Below are 25,023 nucleotides of genomic sequence, written 5' to 3'. Positions count from 1 at the left end.
AGAAACTTTATGTTACTAAAAAGGGACAAATTAAAATTTCTGCTATAATTCTACAGTATTCTATAATATACAAGTTGCTGTTTTCATCATCTTAGATGACTTTTTTTTTTTTTACATAATACTGCAATACTGGATGACTTATTCGTAATTTAAAATAGTCTTTTTATATTTCCTGGCTTAAATGTGAATATATGGTAAAAGGTAGCAATTCACAAATACATATAAAAGAAAGGGATCCATGCTTGAATATCAGCATAAAATTATGGCTACGTGAGTCATATTTAAATGTGGTTTTTCATGGCTAAGACAGCAAGTTTTTAAGATGTATTTGCAAAACCAAAATATTTTATCTCTTAGGATTTGAGAAGGCAGTTGTAAAAATAGGAAGAAATAGAGAAAAGTAGTAAAATCAAAAAAATAAAAAGTTTAAAGCAAAACAGCTACAGTTAGTTGCCTAAAAATCCCTATTCACATTATAATCAAATATGCTTTCATAATGCAGTAAAGTTTTAATTTAAAAAATCATTAGCTACTTTGTAGAGATGTGTTATAGACTGAATTGTGTTCCTCCCAAATTCCTATGCTGGAATCCTAGTCTTCAGTACCTCAGAATGTGACTGTACTTGAAGCTAGGACTTTTCAAGAGGTAATTAAGGTAAAATGAGGTCACATAGGTAGTTCCTAATCCAATATGACTGGTGTCCTTATAAGAAGAGATTAGGACACAGACACACACAAAGTGAAGACACAGCAAGAAGGCAGCCATCTGAAAGCCATGGAAAGGCCTCAGAAGGAGCCAGCCTAGCCAACACCTGAAAGTTCTAGCCACCAAAACTGGGAAAATACATTTCTGTTCTTTAAGCCACCCCTTCTACGGTATTTTGTTATAGCAGCCCTAATCAACTAATATGGGATATTAAGGAAAAAGAAATATAAACTAGAAACTTTTAAAATCAAAGATTAATCACAAATAAAAATATAAAATATCTAAAATTTCATTAAAATTAGTTACCATCGAGTTTTTTTTTTTTTTTTGGTTTTTTTCTTTCTTTTGTTTTTGAGATGGAGTCTCACGCTTGTTGCCTAGTTTTTGGAGTACAGCGATCTCGGCTCACTGCAACCTCTGCCTCCCAGGTGCAAGCGATTCTCCTGCCTCAGCCGTCTAAGTAGCTGGGATTACAGGCATGGCCACCACACCCAGGTAATTTTTGGTATTTTTAGTAGAGATGGGGTTTCACCATGTTGGCCAGGCTGGTCTCAAACTCCTGACCTCAGGTGATCCACCTGCCTCGGCCTCCCAAAGTGCTGGGATTACAGGTGTGAGCCACCATGCCTGGCCACAACCAAGTTTTTAACTGTAGATCTTTTATGTAACAGGAGAGAAAAGAAATAAATGAGAATTTCTTCCAATGAGGCAAGGAATAAGTGAATAGTTGTTGCTTCTATCAGCTAAATCATAGAGGACAGAAATTCTCTGGTTCAGAGCTTTAGGGTACGAGTAAATGTATGTGTAAACACAGATGTATAAATTATGTGTAAATACAATATAATTTTATATCTGCCTACAGGTATATCTATACCAATAGATATTTAGATTAAAATTTAAATACAATCAGCTTGCTAGGGAATATAAACTATACGATAAGAATTTGGGGTAGACAAAAATTTGGATAGATTGGCAAAAAAGACAAATCAATTTTAGGCTTTTGAAAGTACCATTTTTTTTTTTAACTTTTCATCCTTTTCTCCCCACCTGTTTTTAAGATTACCTTAAAGATATACTTAACTATCTCTACAAGATTCCTGATGACAACAAATATACACCTGAACCCCCAAGGGCTTTGGTAAGAGGAAGTTAGCTGTTGGAAACAGTGATTCTTCCTTTTATCCTTCTTTCCTATCATCCTCATCATCATCATCATCACCACCACCACCACCACCACCACAACCATCATTATCATATCACAGCTAACGCTTACTGATTGCTATTACATATCAAGCTCTGCTCTAAGAGTTTTACCTTTATATGTAGACAATCTTGAAAACAATCTGGCTGGGCGTGGTGGCTCATGCCTGTAATCCTAGCACTTTGAGAGGCCGAGGCGGGCGGATCACTTGAGATCAGGAGTTCAAAACCAGCCTGGCCAACGTGGTGAAACCCTGTCTCTACTAAAAATACAAAAAAATTAGCTGGGTGTGGTGGCACGTGCCTGTAATCCCAGTTACTCAGGAGGATGAGGTAGGAGAATCACTTAAACCTGGCAGGCAGACGTTGCAGTGACCCAAGATCACGCCCCTGCACTCCAGCCTGGGTGACAGAGCAAGACTCTGTTTCAAAAAAAAAAAAAAAAAAAGATAAAAGGAAACAATCCTCTGAGGTAGGTATTATTAACACACCTTATAGAATAAGAAACTGAGGCACAAGGATGTTAAGTAACTTGCCCAAGGTCATACAGATAGTAGAAGAGGTAGGATTTTAATCTAGACAGTTTGGTTATGGAGTCTACACTTTTAATACTACTCTGTAGTCTTTATTTAACCCTAATCACTAAAAATATATTGAAGAGTGATTAACAAAATGTCCATATATCTCTATTACTGTAAACAAGACTTCAGAATTTCTGCCATAAATGTGGTTGCAATAGTAATAATAATTAACAATATTGTATACCAGTTGTAAGAAATTATACTTCCAACGGCTCCTTCTCTCTTGACATCACTCCTTCTTTTACTTATCTCATAATGGAAGAAATTAAATAAACACATACAGAAATTTTTAGTTACTTTTAAATGCTAGTTTGATGGATGTTTAATATCACACAAATGAGAAACCCATCCTTGCAAGCATGAATTTAAAAAAACCATAGAAGGGGGAAAATAGGACATAAATGATTTTAAAAATGTAATGTTATCCTTTTTCATTTTGAACTATGACTCTTTTAATTAGGCTATATAACCATTTGGTGATTTTGTAAGTGTGACTGAAGCCTTTAATCAGGCCTTGATAAGATTACTATTAGCATCCTCGTGCACTTCTACAGCTATATTATATAATGCTGCTCTTATTTGCTAGTTTAATAACCTAGATTTCAAAATCTAAGTTTATGTATCTTCATAAATATACTTGGTAAAGGAAGCACCACAGGGTGATGTAAAAATAAAACATACACATCAAATGATTAATTAAAATCCTGGAGGATGGCTGGCTTGGACAAGCAACTTAGACAGCTTAGAAGACTGTGGCCTGGTTTGGGACCAAGAAGCAATCAAAGGGGTACAATACTTGGTCAAATGTATCCTCAGCTGGTGGAGAGGTGGGGAGTATAGCAGGTGGCAGTATCATCAAGGGCTCAGCATACTCTCATAGTTTCGTAGGCTAGTCTGGCATTTAAGAATACTTCCAAGTAATGTAGGCTGTCCTTTTTTCTCTTATGCTCCCATATCAGCAGTTCACTGATTTCCAGATATTTTTCTTGGGATTCTGCTATAGAACCTGAAGTTACCTGCTTGCTGAGGCATGAAGAAATAAATAAAGTTATAGGAAAATATGAAAAAGTAAAATAAGAGTTTACAGAAGTGATGTGTTTCATTGAAGAAATCCAGGTACAGCCACTGGCATAGTCTCTGACATCTTCATCAGTACAAGATAAGATTACTTGACTTGGCTTGAGTTGAAAATCATGAGTAAGTGATCTTAATTCTAATCCAAAAATAGAAAACTATTCTGCTGGATATCTGGTTAGACTATGCCTAGCAGGGTTTTTTTTTTTTGAAAATCTGAATCCAACTTCTGTTCATGAAACAGTAGATTGCTTATTCCAAGGAAGAATGCTTCATTCATTACTTTCTATTTAAAACATCTTATTGTACTCCCTGAGGACCTTGTAGAATAGAGACTGCTTCCATGAGATCATGCCTATTAGAATCCTTCTATTAGGATAAATATCCTTCTGTTCTATTTATCAGAGGATTCCATCTTACACCTGCACAATGATGTCTGTTTTACATGAATACTAGGTTCTCTTGGTAGCTTGAGAACTGATGCTGCAGCAGCTCTTCCTGTAGCAGGCACAAGGCCTGGCTCTATCTACCTCATTTTGTCACTGGGCTGAGTTACATACTAACAGCAACTCAATTTTTCTCCCTAAGAAAAATACTTTTCCCCAAGTATTTTATTTCTATCACTGCTATAAAATTAAAACATAACTCTTATTTCTTCATGTCTACATTATATCTAAATTCATGTATTGTCATGTTTCTTCTTGATAATATGTACAAGGCTATCTAATCTACATTTTAAAATTTGCCTTTTAAAAACTTGGTCTTAGTTTTCAGGTCCATTTATGTCATCACTATTAATAAGTATTTACTTGAAAACACCCATACCCATATGCATGTCTATGAATCACTTCATCAAGGACCAGTCACCTTTAATGTCAACCGTGATAGCATAATTTCTTAATTTCAGTAATTTGGTTTGTAATTTTTCATCACACATTATGTTCCCGTCTCTTTTAATTAAAAAACTTCATATCCCCTTAAGATTCATAAATTCTTTTCCTCTAACTTTCATTTTTCCTTTTAGATTTCTGCTGCTTGAATCTCCTTATTTGAGAGTAAATGGAACATTCAATGATATCTGAACATTCAATGATATCATTTTCCTTAAATTAGTCATTTCTTTATCATTTCTTTTTGGTCTTGTCAGATTCATATCTGTTGTCTATGATTATATTTGCTGTTGTTACTATAAAATAATAACTAATATTAGCTGCATTATTTATTGAGCATTTACTAGGTGCTAAACAACTTATATACATCATCTCATTTAATCCTCATCACTACTCTATAAAATAGATACCAAAGTCTTGTTTAATAGATTAAAAAAGCTGTGAGGTTAAACTAACCCCAAGCCACCTAGGCAGAGTCCACTTGACTCCAAGCTGTGCCCTTTCTAACACACCACTCACCCACTGCTGCCACATTCTGATGATATTTGAGACTTAAAAGTATTCCTGACTTACATTAAATTTTTAAAGAGCTCATATATGACCACTTCTAACAAGCCTCAACTTTTCTCCCCTCATTGCCTGTGCCTTGAATGTCAATGTAAAATACTTAAGGTTAGCACTGAATGTGTCTTCTCAGTGTTGAGAAGAGCATAAGCACTAATCAAATGAAATAAACAGTTTAGATAACAGTGGTATTTTACTTGACCAAACATACTTCAACTATCTGAAATATTTTCTATTAATACTGCCTATAAGTCCACCAATTTCAGTTTATTTTGTATTTATAAGGGCTTTTTTAAAAATGAAGCTCTATATTGTCATTCATATTTTAATGTAAACTAGTTTAATCAAACTGCTTTCCCCAATACATCTTTGAGATCTGTGAATGGGTACCTAAAAGACTAGACGCCTGGGAAAGAAGTGACAGGATGTAGGTGAAAAGTGCCTAGGGTCAGGCATGCACAATAAATGTAGACAAACTTTCTTTTCCTTTCTTTTACTACATTGTCCTCTGTTCTACCCAATGTATTCTATTATGGGTTAAATAGATTATCATAGGCTTCTGGCCTCCATTTGAAGAGATCTGGGCAACTCATGGATTACACTGCTTCTTAATTCCAGGGAGACAAATAAGAGAATGGAAAATTATGACATAACTGCTATAATAGGAGTAAGACATTTTTGTGATAATTTTGTTGAAGTATTGCCACAACACACTCCTTAAAAAAGAGCATTGTTTTTCCAGAGAAATAAGCTTTGAGTTCCAATAAATACTGTGCCAATAAACATTATTTGTTGCATGAGCCTTATTTGTTGAAATGCTATGGGGCCACTATTTCAAAGAGTATCTTCATAGCAATATTGCTTTTGGGAACATTTAAAAATATTAAATATAGCGAATTTAAAAACTAAAGCTCATATGTTTAAATAAGCATTATCAAATCATCCATATTAATTTCAAAGTATAAATACATTATTGGACTTTTAAGTATTAATAATTATGCCAATTTATCATTATATAACTCACAGAAGGGTAGCTGACCTGTGGTGAACCATAATTTACACTGTTAAACTTAATAAATCACATTTTTCTGAGAAAATAAAAAGGAAAGTTGATTTTATAGAAAGAATATGTTGATCCTTAAATTGTTGCCAAGAATAGATGAAACACATTCAAGCTGGGATAAAAAGAGTACAAAAGGCATGCAAGAGTACATTGAGTATAATAAATTCTATTTTGAGGGAAACTCCTGAGAAATCATCCACTGATTAACTAGAAATCATGTCTGTATATGCCTTTGCTGCTCTTATTAAAAATAGACTCTCTTCTTTCAAGTTTTCTAGTACACTGAAAATATTCTTAGAAAGACAGTAGCTTAATAGGCATTGCTCTATAGATGCTTTCAAAGTGAGTTACTAAGAAGATTTCTTTAAATTTAGTAGGAATTATTTAAAACTATCAATGCAGAAGTCTTGAGAAATTCAGAGAGCAATGCCATTTAGAATGTGAATGGTACGGTTTTTTTTTTTTTTTTTAAACCTAGGCTAACAATTAGATTCCACACAGGGCTTCACGATGGTGTCACTGGAATTTCAGGAACACAGCTTAGGAGAGAGCATATGCTTTATATGTCTGAGGCTTTGGATTTCATCACAGTTACGTCAAATTTGAAAAACTAAATTAGCTACAAGTAATACTTTCCATGACTTAGTGGCTATGGGAACCTGGATAGATTGCATAACCTTGCTATATCTTAGTTCCCTTATTTGTTAAATGATTTTCTTCAGCAACTAGATCTAATGTTAAAACACATAGCTCAATCAGAGGCTCTATAATTTGCATTTGTTATCAAAATAAAAAGTAAAAAATGTAAATATAAGCTAAATAGCCCTCATCATAAAAGAGAGAAATGATGTTGAAAATTTTAATCTAAGGAATTAATTGAAAATTAATATAACTTATATATGTCTGAAAAAGATTCCTCTGTAACTTTCTCTTTGACCTATATCAGAGGAAGATGAACCCCACATGCTGGGGAGATAGGTGATCCAGCAAAGATAGTTCCACATCAAGAAGTACTTTGTTGTGGTACAAAATAGTGTTGTATTTTGGATCCCCTTAAAAAGTTGTACTCAAGAGACTTGATTTTATTTTGAGGTAAGCTGCCTGCATAATCCTGGCAATAGAAAACAGAGTGATAAGTATCCTACATTCAGTAGGATTTGTCAGACATTATTAGAGGCCTTATAAGATGTCAGATCATTTATTCTCAAAATGTCTCCATTTTTTTGAAGACATCATTCACCTCTGGCTTCTAGTTGAAACCCTAATTGAGCAAGTCAACTCAGTTATCTAAAGGATAATTTTACAATAGTTCTTCACCTTAGAGCAGTAATTCTCAGACTTTAGTCTACATCAGAATCATCTGATAGACTTGTTAAAACACAGGGATCCGGCCGGGCACGGGGGTTCATGCCTGTAATCCCAGCACTTGGGGAGGCCGAGGCGGGCAGATTATGAGGTCAGGAGATTGAGACAATCCTGGCTAACATGGTGAAACCCCATCTCTACTAAAAAAGTACAAAAAATTAGCCGGGCATGGTGGCGCATGCCTGTAGTCCCAGCTACTCGGGAGGCTGAGGTAGGAGAATCACTTGAACCCAGGAGGCAGAGGTTGAGAGAATCACTTGAACACGGGAGGCAGAGGTTGAGAGGCTGAGCTGAGATGGTGCCACTGCACTCCAGCCTGGGTGACAGAGCGAGACTCCGTCTCAAAAACAAACAAACAAACAAACAAACAAACAAACAAACAAACAAACACACACCACAGGGACCCCAACTCCAGAGTTTTTATTCCATTGGTCTGAAAGGGCCCCAGACAATTGCATTTCTAAAAGTCTCCAAGTGATGCTGCTGCTGCTGATCTACTGCCTTAGAGAATATCTAGGAAATTATAATGCTTAGTACAATTAATTTTTACCAGTATTTATTTTTTCCCAACTTAAAATGATTGCTGTCAAAGTTAGAAAACTTTGTAGCTTAAGGCATTCATTTATTCATGAATCGAAGTAAAATCAAAATTAAAAAAGAAATCCCAGCTATACCTATAGTATTCCTTTGGTCCATCCTTCTTTAACAAATTTCTGTCAGGTTTCTATAACAAGAATCACGGCTATTGCTTCTAAGACATTTGTCTTTATTGTATGAACAATATAAATCATATAACTGATCAAGTTTCCCTTTCTGTCTTTGCTGCTTGTTAGGAAGCTCAGGGTAGACATATAGTCCACATGTAGCGGGTATGTAGGATCTTACACTATGCATTTTTTTTTTTTTTTCACAGACTTTACTTCTGGAGTTACCTTGTTTTAAGCTGACTTTATTTTCTCTTGATCTTTTCTTCATTGACAATATTATTGAGACTATTATAAGTATTTTTATAAATCATCCACATTCCTTCCTGAAGTATAGTAAAATATAAACCAACAAACAAATTTGTGTTATCTGAAGACATATTTACAAAAAATTTAATATCTTATTTTATCAGGACTTTATGCTTTGGCCTCTGGATTATATAAGGTGAACAGATGAGAGACTACAACATAAAAAAACACAAAAGGTCAGGTGTGTCTATTTAGTTCTAGGCAAAAATACAAAACAAACAAATGAAAAACACAGATATCATTTCTGATATCCAACTCAAATAGTTAGGAATGTATCTAAAATATTATAGCATTATAGAACTATTTTCTATACAATTCACTGTGCCTGTTTGAAGTTATTCATATTTTCATTTTAGTGAAAAAATTCTGGAAATTTAGAACCTATTGAGTAAAGCCAAGGCTATTTTAATTTGTCTTAAATTTACTTTCGTCTAGCTTTAGTCCTGTGACATTTCCAGTATATCAGAATTCTGTGATAAATAATTTTGTATGTACCACGTTGGTAATAATGTAATCTGGGGAAGAGACTGGTAATTTAGAAGTACATGCTGATGTTAAGAATCTCTGCCTTCTCTATGTTGTCTTATTGAAGAAGCTAGAAACTGGTACATATGTACATACCTGTTACATATGTATACCCAACATAGCCACTCATGCTTTACTTAATTAGTACTTGAGGTTATGAAGTGATGAAATGTAATAGAAACTGAAAATTATGTAAGAACAAAACAAGCCTAAGTTTTAAAAAATCCAAATTGCTTTTCTCTATTACACAGAGACCACAAATATTACAACTATAATGATTCAATTACTAAGTCATAGAGCATATAACAGCTACATGTTATGAGTAAAGTTTACTATTTTAAGTCTTTTATTAAATCTTCAATAGCTATATCAGAACAAAGTATTTTCATGACTTTCACCATGAATAATATCAAAAAACTAAAAATGTCTTGAATATAAAAAGGTAATGGAGTAAAAGAAAAATGAAATAGGCCAGGTGCAGTGGCTCACGCTTGTAATCCCAGCACTTTGGGCTGAGGCAGGCACAAGGTCAGAAGTTCGAAACCAGCCTGGCCAACACAGTGAAACCTCGTCTCTACTAAAAATACAAAAATTAGTTAGGCATTGTGGTGCATGCCTGTAGTCCCAGGTACTTGGGACGCTGAGGCAGGAGAATCGCTTGAACCCAGGAGGTGGAGGTTGCAGTGAGCCGAGATTGCACCACCACACCACTGTACTCCAGTCTGGGCAACAGAGTGAGACTGCATCTCAAAACAAACAAACAAACAAACAAACAAAACCAACCAATTAATTAATACCTTATTTCCTCCCTTGGTAGACCTCATACTTCAACTTATTCCCAAAAAGTAGTTAAAAAAAGATTCATACTAAAAGACTTTTTAACCTCTAACAGCACTTCATGAATATGTACAGATGCTGTTTGCTTCATGATGGAGTTATGTCCCAATGAACCCATTGTAAGTTGAAAATGCATTCAATACATCTTCCAAACATCACAGCTAAGCCTAGCCCACCTCAAACATGTTTAGAACACTTGACACTTGCCTACAGTTGGGCAACAATCATCTAACTGAAAGCCTATTTTATAATAAAGTATTGAATAGCTCATGTCATTTATTGAATACTGAAAGTGAAAAACAGAATGGTTGTATGAGTACTTGATATATGGCTTCTACTGAATGTGTATTGCTTTCACACTATCCTAAAGTCAGAAACTTGTAAGTTGATCCATTATAAGCCAGGCACCATTTGTATTTTGATCCAATAATTCAGTAATAAACTAGATTCAATTAAAATACTATAAAATGGGAAAAAAATCTATATGAAAGAAAATCATAAGATCATTTAAGTTCTTAAACATTTTTGAGGGGCTATAGATTTTACAAAATGAAAAATTCTAAAAGATTTGTCCTTCAGATGTTTAATCTTTTGTATTTTATAATTTTTTTTAAGTAAGGCAAATTCTATTGCTAACAGCTGTACACAAACACATAAATTTTAGCACTTAATAATATCTTGGGGCCATGGCATTATATGTTTGTGTCTGACTAATCTGCATTTAGTAGTTTGAAAGAATCTGTTTCATATGATTGATTATTTCACAACTTTTAAAAAGAAAAATGTCTTGCCTTCGAATGGTAATCTTGTTCCAGTCTGGGATCTGATCCGGCTACCTGTTTGTATTTGTTAATTTTCATTTGGCGATTTCTCTCCTCTATATCCATAGTACCTATCGAGTAGAAAAAAACCCATAAAATTAATGTTCAGTTCTTATTTCTGAGTCGGACTTACAGGATGTATAAAAGAAGAAATGCTAGGCTGGTATATTACTTTCACTCAACATAGCATGTACAAATTAAATGTCATATAATTTTGAAGATTTATTTAAAGCATACAATTTGGTAAGTAAAAACATGATGTTAAATACGTAAAATAATTTCAATCTGAATAAAATATAAATAAGTTTAAAGAGAAGATAACAAATCTTCATTAAATAGAAAACAATTTCTGGTACGTGTATGTCCGGAATATATTTGACTGCACAGAAATTTGACAATAGTCATATCGTGTGAACTTTGACTTTTAATTCATCATGATTTATTTATAGGTATTAAAGTTATAATTTGCTTTCAAATACAATTTTAGAACTGCATTTAGAAACTATTATCATAAAATTAGGCTATGTATTGAAGCAGTTTGCCCCAGCATATGTGTGAATCCAAATATCAGAAACTTTTGAATTTGAATTTTCTAGAACTAGGATCAACAACAAGGTTCTTGTAATAATACCGCTGATAGCATACCATGTCAGTAAAGGCACAAAGTATGACTGAAATCAATTTTATAAAAAAATTAGAATATAAAGAGTTAAGAAAGTGAGATGGCAAGCCTCTTACAGAAAGACATTAATGCCCTCTATAACAGGTGCTACCTCAAAATACATCAGTTGTAAATATTCGGAAAGTCTTCAAAAATTTGGGTTAGAACAAGAACTAAATTCAGTTAGCAAATTCTAGAAAACATGAAAAAGCATTTTGAATGTATATTTATGGGGCAGGCACAGTGGCTTATGCCTATAATCCCAACACTTTGAGGGGCTGAAGCAGGAGGATTGCTTGAGACCAGGAGTTCAAGACCATCCTGGGCAACATAGCGTGACCCCGTCTCCACAACAACAACAAAAAATTAGCTAGGTGTGGTGACACATGCCTATAGTCCCAGTATCCTGGGAGGCTGAGGCTGGAGGATTATTTGAGACCAGGAGTTGGGAGGCTGCAGTGAGCTATGATCACTCTATTGCCCTCCAGATTGGCCAACACAGTGAGATCCCATCTCAAAAAAAAGTATATTTATGATTTTTAAAAGAAAGATTTATAGGAATATTCAATTTCTCATAAATATATATAATTTAAAAATCTCGATCATATAGTACAAATCTACATACTGGGAAAAATGAGCTTAGCGAACTCAACTGGATATCCATAATAAAATGTCAGTAAATTCACACAGTGTGTTTAGGTAGGAATGTCAACATACACACACACCCCTTGCTTAAGATCATGACTTTAAAACTGCAGTAAAGACAACTAGATGTAAGTGTGCCTATTAAAAAACAGGTATGTTAATACTTACCTGATTTTTTAAATCGAGTAAAGGAAAAGGGGATTAAAAAGGTACCAGTATAACTAGAAGTTATGGTATCCCCTCTTGAGCCAATATTTTTAAATTTTTAATGTTTTAATTTTTCAGTATTACTCTCTGCCTTGCAAAAATCTCATTGCATATTATATAGTTCTTGTTAGCAACAAATTTTAAAGGAAAATTGGTTAATTAAAATAATTTGAAAAGGGAAGAAAATGTTTCAAAAAGAAAACCTTAGATAAATATACAAAAGAACTTATACTATATTACCTCTAAATACCAGCAAATTTAAATCAACTATTCGATAAAGTGAGACAATTTCTTTCTTGTAATAGTCACATGTTAATAATGATTTGAGTAATTGACTCTGAGTCAAATTTGAAAGTGAGGAATATTAATGCTAGGTTAATATAATTTGAATGACATATAAAACCAGGTGAGTGCCTCCATGATGTAAATGTGAAATATAGTCAAATACAAATATCTATTAGTCTATTAAAATACGACTTTGGAATTCTTTATACTTCAAAAGATACTTTCAGGTAAACATGTTTTCTCCAAAGGCAAGCCAATTAAAAAAAAATGAGCCCAACATTACAAAGTTATGGGTCATAAAAGAATATTAGCTAAAAGGTGTGTTTGGAAACTTTCTCAAAAAGTTTCATGTTGATATAATATAAATAGCACCAATTGACAAGTTTAAACACACACACATATAGATATAAATATGTAGGGATAAATATATACATAGAAACAGGTATATAAATTTTCCAATATTTAAACTATTTTCTGGATGGCAACATCCTAGGAAAGCTACATTAAAATTCCTTCTGATTACTAGGTAGTAATGTGAATAACACTGGCAGTAGCTGGCAAACTTTTTCTGTAAAGGGCCTAATAACAAATATTGCAGACTTTGTGAACCATATGAAAACTATTACTCTGCCACAACTCTGCCACCTTAGCATGAAAGCAACTGCAGACAATGCACACATAATAAGTGTGGCTTTATTCCAATAAAACTTTGTTTACAAAACAGGTAGTGAGTCAGATTTGGTCTCTGGCATATTGGTTTAACAGTGCTTGCAAAAGTGTCTTTCTCTATAGAAATGGTTTAAAAATTAGGTAGATTTATACAATATAACTTTTATTTAACAGACCACTGGCAGATCTAAGGAGAATATTAATCTGTATTTGCTGGATAAGCAAAACAAGATGCAAACAGAGCTTTCTAACCATTTAAATATGTCATCAGTTAAATTACATTCTCAAACAAATCTCTCATCTCCAGACCCAATCATCATCTATAGACAGTTCCCAAATGGGAAAATTCTTCATTGGAGTCTTAACCAATGAAATCTCAAAGGACTACTTTAGTCAGCAAACTTGAGTAAATATCCTTTTACCTTATAACTTCAAATCCTCCTGGGAGAATAAAACCCTTGGGGCAAACAGTAACCAAACAAGTCTCCCTACCCAAAAATTATTTGGTTCATATGAAGTCTTCTGTTCCTTTTCTATATTTGTAGAAGCTATTCCCAAAAAGAAAACACTCCATGTAGAATAAAAACCTTAGAGAGAAAAGTCTCCTATTGATAAAGTCATCCAGTATAGAGGATTCTTCACCAGCAAGGTGATTTTTCTTTGCTGGTCCTTTGCTCTATCTAAGAAAAATAATCCAGTAATAATATTTTGATTTCAACCAAACTTAGTCTTTCTCCCTTGGAATGAAAAGCAATTTAGAGAACTCAATAAAATAGAAGGGCTGTTCACTAGTTGAGGAAAGGACCACATAATTCCTAAACTTTGTTTCGGCTCTGATATACTATATACATTCTATAAAAGGAAAATAAATGAAAGTGATGAAGTGAATGAATTTTGTTCAATTTCCTCTCTCTCTCAGATTCACAGTAAAAATCTGTATATGCAAGGCCCTCAAAAACCTATAATAAAGAATAACCACTCGACCACAGAACACTTACCTTTTTTCTCCATCTGTTAATATTTTGCTGAAATAATTTCAAACTTTCCAAAATAAAAATTTTGAAAAATGCCAGTTTATAGGTTTAGAAAGTAAATTTCTCTTGGAATCTCTAAGATTCATTTTCTTATATGTGAAAATGCTTATTTCAGAAGACTTCCTAGTGGTTTGATATGGTTTTGTAACTCAAGTATGCTTAAAAAATTAGGGTAATTATATCTTATAAATCAAATCAAATACCAAGATATTTTCAAATTGTAAAAAAATTTGATTACGATGGTAATGGGACAACCCAATTTTGTCCACAAATACATTTACAATGACAGTTTCTACATGTTTGTAAATATATATTAATGTAATAATCTGTTAATGTATAATGTATTAAACTAATATTCAAGTTATCTCAAATTCTTTTTGATATAAGTAAATTATTAACTAAATAGAGAAAATATAATTTCTTGTTTCATAAATACTACAGTTGATTTAAATTATGCTGGAAATGGCCCTCTGTTTTTTGATATGTATATATATAAATACTCCTAAATTCCATACATGTTAGCATTCCTACTTAATAAATGACATTTTAAACAAAACTTTTCTTCCTTTCCCTTAATTTATAGTAATCTCCTTCCTTAAATTATAAAAGATTTTTATTCTACTTTATAAATTTTAAGGCAGAGCACAAAAAAAAAGACAGTATATGTGGATGTTCTAGAATTAATAAATATCTCAAAATATTCATTTTTAAAATTAGAAACTTCTGGCCCATTTTCAGCCACTGACTTAAAAAATCCAATATTTTGTTGTTCTTGATTTAACTTATTTCCTTAAATCATATCACATATTCTGTAGCTATTTATTTTGATACAAGGCTTTGAAGAGATTTACTTGTTCTTAAATAAAAAATTAAAAAGCTATTTAATGTGCCCGGAAAGTTAAAGTTATACTGATAAAGCTGCTATGGCATCCAACATAAAAAAAAAGTTAATTTATAGGTGGATTTTTTAAATCAAAGATATAGTTGAATATGGCCACATTAGCTGGCAGCCAGCTAGTGGTTGTTTAGGTTTTACTACATGCACACACTACAAAGATCATCAGTATACTTTCAGTGATTTCTGTAGTATGCAAACAGTAATCGTTTTAAGTTTGCTTTTCCAAACACACACACACTCCCCCACACACAGAAAGACAGAGAGAGAGAGAGTGAAAGAGCATGAGCATGCCCCTGGAGTCCCAACGCAATTTCATACCCCAAACTTCTTTGAAGTAAGGGCACAGGTTTAGCAGTGACGTAATCCACAAGGAAGCTGAACAGCGACCAGAATATGGCAGGATTGTTGACTCAGTCATCCATCTTGAAATCTTAAACAAAATGCTCAAATCCGAGGATCTTAAGAGGGAAAACTCTTAAGCCCAATATGAAAACTCAAGAAAGAACCCCAAACTTCAGGAAAAAATTAGAAATTTGCAATTATAGACATCTTGGAAGTCAGAAATGGCATTGATTAGTACTTCAAATTCTTGTGGATAATTTAGTGATTTAAAAACATTCCCTCTATTCCTTACCCCATCTCTTCTATTTTTATATAAATATTCAACCTTCAATTAAAAAAATCTTTCCTTTAGTTGAGATAAAGAATTGCACTAACTGGCTATTTGATGAAGGTTTCTGATAAACAGTCATATGTGGAGTTGTTTTTGATTATTGTATGTCTTTACAAAACTAACATCTGCTTTGAAATAACTGGAGTTTAGAAAACAAATTTTGTTTATATTTTTTAACATAACAACATATCAAGAACTTGTGGGATGATCATTAAACATTTGCACTTTATACTTAAATTTATTCTAAATAGTATTCTTTTAAAAAGTACACATTAGGTTTGTTTTTCAGTTCAATTTAAGAATTAAAGGTATTGGCGTAAATATGAAGCTGTAATCAGTAGTGAAGGACTCCCAAATGCAAAATGTTTTCTGTTGAAACTATCCAAATAATTGATAACAAAATACACAAAGTATAGCTTTAATAAATCTAATTGATTTTTAAAAAGTACAGAGTGATATAATAAATATAACCTGAACATAAATCAAAATATTATCTGAGGCTTTGTTTCTAATTGAAGCTAAAGAAGTATATTACTTATATAGAAAAGACATATTTTTTAAAAAAATTAAAGTTAATTAACTTAAACTATTGAGAAGAAATAATTTTGATAACTATCTTATTAAATTGCATTTCATGAACTTTTAAGAAAATACAAACAATGTGGAATAGACACAAAAGAAGATACAGAAAATAATGAGAATGACAGAAATAACATATTTAAAATGAACAAAACTAAAAAAGCCAAATTGTGGACCCTCAATGCTAAATTCACCATTTAAATATGCACCAAATGAAGTGCAGTGAATAAAAAGGTATCATCAGTGTATACAGCTATTGGCTCACTTCAAGGTGGCAATTACAAATGGGAAAGCATGGCTACACATATTTATTTTTTAGATTCAATGAGATATACTATAAAAAGAACAATTTCAACAGAGAAGTATAGAAATTGCTAATATGTCTCATGAGATAAGAATGTGTAATATTTTATGTCATAACTGTATTTTAAAGGGCAGTGCCACTCAAGAAGAAAATAAAATACTTGATTTTAATGAATTATTTATTTATTTATTTTTGAGACGGAGTTTCGCTCTGTTGCCAGGTTGGAGTGCAGTGGTACGATCTCGGCTCACTGCATCCTCTGCCTCCTGGGTTCAAGCAGTTCTCCTGCTTCAGCCTCCCAAGTAGCTGGGATTACAGACATGCGCCACCATGCCCAGCTAATTTTTGTATTTTTCGTAGAGACAGGGTTTCACCATGTTGGCCAGGATGGTCTCGATCTCTTGACCTCGTGATCTGCCCGCCTCGGCCTCCCAAAGTGCTGAGATCACAGGCATGAGCCACCGTGCCTGGCCAATTTTAATGAATATTTTAATTGCTCTTTCAATACCTAAAAACTGCAAAAAAATTACTTTAAAATATAACTCATTGGCACTGTATATGAAAAAACTTAAAAATGATCATATTTTTGATCATTTTGGATCAAATTTTTGACCACATTTTGATCATTTGAATTTTGACCCTGAAATTTCACCTCCCAGGAGGTTTCCTCAAGAAATGTCAGCGTGCAAAGATGTGTACACAAGCATACTAATCATACCATTGTTTGATAATTGTAAAGACATTGGGAAAAAAATTCCTAAAGGTGCAAAATAGGTAATTATCTAATTGCATAATGGTGTATCTATAGAATACAATGCATCCATAAAAAATGATGAGGATGTTGTACATGTGTGTTCGTATACTATAAACGTATTGCAATTAGTAATTATAAAACAGATTAAACAGTAAAAATAATAGCATAGTTTAGAACAATTTTAAAGATAAATATATATTTATAAAAATATATATACACACAACCTATAAATAAGACAGAGAACAAAAAAGATTTGAAGACTTATACACCAGAATGTTAGCAGTTATTACTGGGTATTGACAGTATGTATAAACGCTATTTGATTTCTTGTTTAGGTTAATACATGATTTATAAATTTTACACAACTGTATGTTACTTTTATAAGAAGAAAAGTGTAATTAAAAAATACAAGATACAATGTTTATGTGAAAAGCAAATTATCCAGTTTGAAAGTCATATGTTTTTGTTGTAATTTGATTAAAATGTTTTGGAAATAAATGTGAAATGCTTTGTAAAATGCAGATGTGAAATTATTCATTACTTAATTTAGCATAAGGACATATATTTGTTAAATAAAGAATTTGGATGTATTAATTGAAAGTGATATATAAAAAGAAATAATTCTAAATTGAATAAACTATAGATTTTTCCAATTTTTATGAATATTAATGCAAAAAATGTCATGCTTTAAAATTTTCCATATTAGTGTTTTCAGATGTGAGACTTAAGGATTTATGCAAGAAATTTTTCAAAAGGTACTTCAAAATCATTTCTTCAGAATCACTTACCTAGAATGAAATATTTTATAATTTTATAATGAAACTTCATATATTATATACTAGAACTTCATAAAAAATTATGCTTTTTCTTTTTTGAGACAGGATCTCACTCTGCTGCCCAGGATGGAGTGCAGTGGTGCAATCATTGCTCACTGCTGCCTCCACCTCCCATGCTCAAGTGATCCTTCCACCTTGGCCTCCTGAGTAGCTGGGTCTACAGGTGCGTGCTACCACATCTGGCTATTTTTTTGTATTTTTTTTTTTTAGAGGTAGGTTTTTGCCATGTTGCCCAGGCTGGTCTCAAACACAAGAGTTGAGCTCAAGAGTTCCGCCCACCCTGGACTCCCAAAGTGCTGGGATTACTTGTGTGAACCATCGTACCTGGACAAGAGTGCTTTTCGTTAAATTATTTATTAAAAGTAGATGGTAATGCAAGGAATAACAAAAACCAGAACAAATTGAGAAGAAGCATGGAAATGAATACTTCATGAAAAGCATGAATTATGTACCAAATTATGTTAGTATATTGTACTAATGCAAACTGAAGTATTTTATTTTAAAGAGTAAACAAATTAATTGTTCAACTAAGATACACTAGTTTTGAGGCATATTTACGTCCAAATCAATCAATGTTGAGCATTTTTCTATTGTTTTTACTAGCACCTGACACATTTGGAATAGAGGAATATTAATTTGATTTTGCTTATAACAATGTTTAAAATTAACATTTCCTTTGCTCCTAGGAATGTTGTAAGAAACCTGAACTCCACATGTGCTTTAATGAAAAAAGGGAATGAAATGAAAAAGGAAAGAAACTTACAAAATTGTATTACCTCCAGGCTCACAGTTATGAATGCTAGTCTTTTAAATTGGGCTCTAAACCTTAACAACCTATTTTAGATGTTTAGGTTACTTGTTACTGTGTGTAGTTGTCTTGTGCTTCTCTATTAACTCTCCACCATATTCATTAAAAAATACTTCAAGGGAGGTGTATAGACAAATATCACAGACTCCTTTCTCTATAGTAAAAAGAAACTGATATCTAAACTATTTTGGATATAAGTTGATTAGGAGGGATCTAGTAATCTAAGAAAATAGCATATGTTTGTTTTTGATCTCTAAATTCAGTGAAGAGACTAACTGAAATTTTATTATCCAGAGGACTTAGATTTTAGTATTATTTTAGGTTTTGATATTAAAAATCAGGATGTAGCTGTGCGAGATGGCTCACGCCTGTAATCCCAGCACTTTGAGAGACTGAGGCAGGAGGACTGGTTGAGCCCAGGAGTTTGCAACCAGCCTGGGCAATAAAGTGAGAACTTGTCTCAACAAAAAATCAAAAATTTAGCCGGGGTGGTAGCATGTGCCTGTGATCCCACATACATGAGAAGCTGAGGAAGGAGGATTGCTTGAGCCTAAGAGGTCAAGGCTGTAGTGAGCCATGTTTGCGCTACTGCACTCCAGCCTGAGAGTGAGACCTTGTCTCAAAAAAAAAAAAAAAAAAAGAAAAAAGAAATAAGCATGTACTTGGTCCATGGGGGAAGATTAGGGTTTATGCTAGCAGAGTACAGTGGAAGTAACCACCATAGAGTTGATGGGACCTTGAAACTGCTCGGATTTAGGGAATGGGCATATTTATTATACATAGGATTAAATAAAAACTTTTTTTTTTTGAGACAGCGTGTTGCTCTGTCAGCCAGGATCGAATGCAGTAGCTCAATCACAGTTCATTATAGAGTTTTGACCTCCCAGGCTTAACTGATCCTCCTGCCTCAGCCTTCCAAGTAGCTGAGACCACAGGTGTTCATACCATGCTCAGTTGTTTTTATTTTTTATTTTTAGTAGAGACGAGGTATCGCCATGTTTCCCTGGCTGGTCTCAAAAACATGGGCTCAAGCAATTCTCCCACCTTGGTTTCCCAAAGTGTTGGGATTACAGGCATGAGCCACTGTGCCCAGCTAAAGAAAACGTTTAAAAACAGCATTGGTTGAAAAGATAAAAAAGAGACAAGACTTGGGTTTTAGTCCTGGCTTCACGAGTCCTGTACCTACAAACATGTGACTTTCTGAGCATAAAAGTCTACATCTGTAAAACGAATAGTTTTGGACTAGATATTCATTACAATCCCATCTGCTACATAACTCTGTTTTTTTTTTTGAGACAGTGTCTCGCTCTGTTATCCAGGCTGGAGTGCAATGGCACGATCTCAGCTCACTGCAACCTCTGCCTCCTGGATTCAAGCGATTCTCCTGCCTCAGCCTCTTGAGTAGCTGGGACTACAGACGCATGCCACCACGCCCAGCTAATTTTTTGTATTTTTAGTAGAGACCGGTTTTACCATGTTAGCCAGGATGGCCTCGATCTCCTGACCTCGTGATCTGCCCACCTTGGCCCCCCAAAGTGCTGGGATTACAGGCATGACCCACCACGCCTGGTCAGTTGGTTGACTTTGAAGTCAAATGATGTTTAAGTGTTTTTTGTTTTATATTATCATATTTATTTCATTAATATAGATAGTGTAAAGTGCTCTAGAAATTTTTAATATTTGTCCTGGTACTGCGTTCGTTACATTTCCCTTTACAAAATATTCGTATGTGTGCAGAGGCAGGGAAGAAAATGGAATAAAGGAAGAAGTGACGGAAAGACAGAGATAAAGAAAGAGGAAGAGAGAAAGAAAGAGAGGATTAGCCAGAGCCCAGGAGAGACAGACAGGACGTATGAAACACTGATTATATTGAAAAATTCATTAAACCAGGAACTTTGTCCAGGAAAAAGAGTCACAAGAGTGCTCTTATCTAGAAGGATCTTTTAGGCTAAAGTGCAAATGCTTCACTATATACATTTCTTTTTTCATAATATACAGTGACAGGTATAGAAGAAAATGTTACTAACCTTCTAGTAACTTAGTTAACTTGTTAGTCACAATTCCTGTATCTTTGAAAAAGCAAGATATATTTTGAGAGTAAACTAAATTTTAAAATGAAAAGTCCCTCAGAGAAGAAATACAATGGTTATTGAAATTGCTTCTAAGAAAAGGTACAATAATTGTTTATAAAAGATACAAATATCAGTCACATTCACTGTGTTAGTAAACTATTCCCCATTTGTGTTATGGACTTTAGAACACTCTACCTTTTACATGATTGCTAAATACCCACATTAAAGGAGATATGATTAACAGAGTAGCATGTATTATCACCCTGTATGTACATCTTATCCTCATCTTTTAATGTTCTGATATGACATAATTATCAAATGCCACTGTATTCCACATCTGGGATCTAAATGTATGAACTAAATGAAATTTGTGAACTAAATTTAAATTATATTAACTATGGCATTAAAATTATGATATAAAATATTTTTGAGAGTATTAAAGATATCTTTTACCTTCCATGTTAGGCAGACAAACAGGCACGTAAAGAATGAGAAAAAATTCATAATAGAATCCTATGATACTATGTATACTCTTAAAAGGATCCAAACACAACACGTGTGATCATGTCCCCCAAACCTTAATGAAAGTTTGATATAATGAACCTCGCTCTTCTCCTCCTTCGAAAAGAGTGGAATCATAAATGGAGAAAGAAGACTGAAATAGGGCAAAATAACTAAATGAAAAAATATTAGTTGCTAGATATATCACTTCATATTTTCACTGATGTTATATTTAATTTTCTTTATGCTAATACCATGTTGCAAACAACACACATGTCAAATAAGATGATTAAACTGTGCCTGGAAAATTAAATTGTGCAAACTTACAGAGAAAAATAAAATTTTTGATACTTAAAGAAACATCACTAAAATAAATTATGATTATAAATTGCAAATGTGATATGACTCTAATATAAGAACAGATAAGAAGGATTTGTGAAAGTAATTTCCTCCTTATATTCATGGCGATCATCCTGGAAAATGATTATACACTTGAGTTATGAATTAGAATAAAATCAGTGAAGCTTATGTAGCAATATTGTGATTAAAAGGAAAGAAGCACATTTTAACTTTTGCTACATTTTATCCATTTGGCTAATTTTTTTTTTACAAAGTGATATGACATTTTTAGACAAATTAGGATCACCCTTAAATTGAAATAATTATTTTTAATGACAAAAAGAAATATTTAGATATATGGATTTTAGATAGTACTCATGCTTGGACACTAAACTGTATTGCTTTTTCCCGAGATGCTGCTGCTCATTGTTATTGGTTAAGTGTACAAGAATGACTACACAGAGCAGCTAACGTCATGTAGTGTAACATTACCTTAGAATTCAAAGGAATGCATCCTAAATGTTTCATGAATAGGGAAATCTCATAAAACGTTTCCATTCAATACTGAGAATAAAGAGGAATTAACAATTAGATGGGGTCACTCTCAGATTAAGAAGGATGAGAATTAGATGGACAGACATCAGGACAGACTAGGAGAAACTGGACTGAGTTTTTAATTTAATTTTTTTCTTTTTTCTCAATGTAATGTTGGCTCCAATGACTTTTAACCCTTCAGATGCCCTTGTGTGAAAACTAGTTACATTGAGGATCTTAAATATCATTGCAAACCAGAGTGAGCTGGTCTCCATGGATGTTAAATATCCCTTTCTGAATTCCTCTCTTATTGCTTTCCCCTTCCCAGACCTCTAGTATTGTTCCCTCATAATATTCTCTGCACAGTGTCCCCATTCTTTGTTTGGTCTTCTTGGCTTTAAAGACATGGGTTCTGGCACAAAGTCATTGCTTTGGTTAAAATTTCAGCTTCAAATGGCTTGGGTAATTTATTTAACTAACCTGTACTTCAATTTTTCAATCTGTAAGCTAGAAATAAAAATAGCACCTGCATACAGTGTTACACTCTATTACATATTAAAACAATTTATACTAAGTGATTTAATTATCCAAAATGTTGACTGCATTTTAAAAGAATTAAGAAATTTGAGAAAATGCACAATAAAAATTGGTTTTGATCACTGAGTCCTCCTTCCTCAACTACTCTAAAACATTCCCAATCTCCTTGTCAGAACTAGTTCTTATACTGAATTTCCCAAGAGAAGATCTGTAATATGTGTAATTAACAATCTAGCCATCAATCATTCATTATCATTCCAAGTTTTTTAAGTGGGACCTATTGCAGCTAGAATAAAAACAATGAGTTTTTACATAACTTGAGCATCTGGGTTCATTCAACTGAGCCTTATATATTTGAGCTATAAAGTAAGAACACCCAAATATAGGAAGCTTCTTACTGTATCTCCAATATTGAGTTCAATGCAACACGTTGTGTGGTTTACTAGTGGTTCATTAGTAAGAATTCCCTCTACTTAATTTGTGGTGACTTTAAAGAAAAACCTAATCACTGATTACTGTAGCTAGGTGGATATTGTAAAACTTCTCTCTCAAAGGTTACTAGAAAAACCCTATCGGCCAAATCAAGTGATCATTCCTCAGCACCATTTTATTGGACCTTTCTTCAGCATTTGCTAAAATTATTACACTGTCCTTGACATTTTCTTCAACTGTTTGGCCCTGTACTTATCTCCCAATTCCCTCTTTATCAAGCTACTTTGCTGGCTCATCATTCTCAGCTGATTTTTCAAATTTGTGCATTTCCCAAAGTGTTGTTATAGCTTTCCTTTTTTATTCTATCCCTGAGTAGTTTTTTATTTAATTCTATATCTTTAATGTCCCATCAATACTGAAGGCACTATCCTTCAGCTTCTACCTTTCCTGTAAGCTCTAAGACTCACATTTCCAGTTGTCTCCTAGTCATCCCCAAGTGGGCCCCATTAGCACCTGAAACTCAACTTGCCCCAAACAAATTAAAATTATATCTCATATCTCTTCTTCTCCTATAATCATTATCAATGAATATCTACAATATCCAGAATCTATTTCTTTGTTAACTGTCTTGCCTGCTCTCAGACACTATGTCAGCCCTAAATATATCTCGATCTTTTTTGGTTTCTTGCCCACTGCTTGAGATTCAAAGCTCTAGTCCCTTCTTTGATTTCTAGCTAAACCCCTTAGTCATCTTGTCTCTTTCACTTTGAGTTCTGAAGCTGCAGGCTAACCCCACCCATGACCATGGCCCTGTGGACCCCTATCTTGGGAAGGGATCTTAGTTGCTTGGGATGTGTTAGATTAGGTAAATTATTTTTTTCTATTAGTATATTAGAACTATTTTAGTATTATATAAAATCCATTTTAATTTTCTGTATTTTCAATAATTTTAAAAGTCAGATTTATCGAGGTATAATTTACATAAAGTTCACACAACTTAGTGCAAAGTTCTGTGACATTTGACAAATGGATTTAGTCATGTAAACTCACCGCAATCAATATACAGAGTATTTCTATCACCCTAAAAATTCCCTGATGCTGCTTTGATGTCAGTCCTCTTCCTGCCTGCCCAGGTAACCACTGACCACATTTATGTCTAGCTTTTTCTTTTTCTTCAGTAATGTTTTTAGTCTAGAATTCTACTTGCTGAAGGCATAGAAAATGAAATGTAACAAAGCTGTAGAGACTACACAGTTAAAATCTATTTTAGAACTTAGTACTACTGTTCTCTGAAAAATCAAATTCTTAAAAATAATAATACTCTGTATATCCCAGGAATTGTGCTAAGAGTTTTGCACGTATTACAAGTCTGTCACTTAATCAGCACAACTTTACGAGATAGGACTTATTTTTTTCTCAATTTTACTTAGTAGACAATTTACACAAGATCATATAACTAGTAGGTGACAGAGATTGACATGCCCTTTTCCAAAACTTATGATCGAAAATATTGTCATGAAATGACTCTTCTTTCTCTCTCTCTCTCTCTCTCTCACACACACACACACATGCACAGAGTCAGATTTTATTTCATTCTTTCCTCTTTTTCCAGCATC

At 33.4% G+C, this 25,023-nt stretch overlaps 1 protein-coding gene across 34 annotated transcripts in view; it reads right to left on the bottom strand.

The window, feature by feature from the left end:
- The window catches only part of RIMS2 (regulating synaptic membrane exocytosis 2), a 728,068-nt gene that overhangs the window by 183,038 nt on the left and 520,007 nt on the right, over nucleotides 1-25,023 (bottom strand). For 12 of the 34 annotated variants that reach the window (XM_025395354.1, XM_025395352.1, XM_025395350.1 and 9 more), the window contains one exon: nucleotides 10,610-10,710. The exons of the other annotated variants lie outside the window; for them this stretch is intronic. In XM_025395354.1, the coding sequence (XP_025251139.1) occupies nucleotides 10,610-10,710 (101 nt within the window). The remainder of the gene's footprint in view (nucleotides 1-10,609; nucleotides 10,711-25,023) is intronic. 34 annotated transcript variants of the gene reach the window in all.

The sequence above is a fragment of the Theropithecus gelada genome, chromosome 8, assembly GCF_003255815.1.
Source record: "Theropithecus gelada isolate Dixy chromosome 8, Tgel_1.0, whole genome shotgun sequence".
Taxonomy (NCBI): domain Eukaryota; kingdom Metazoa; phylum Chordata; class Mammalia; order Primates; family Cercopithecidae; genus Theropithecus; species Theropithecus gelada.
This window is presented reverse-complemented; position numbering and strand designations above follow the sequence as displayed.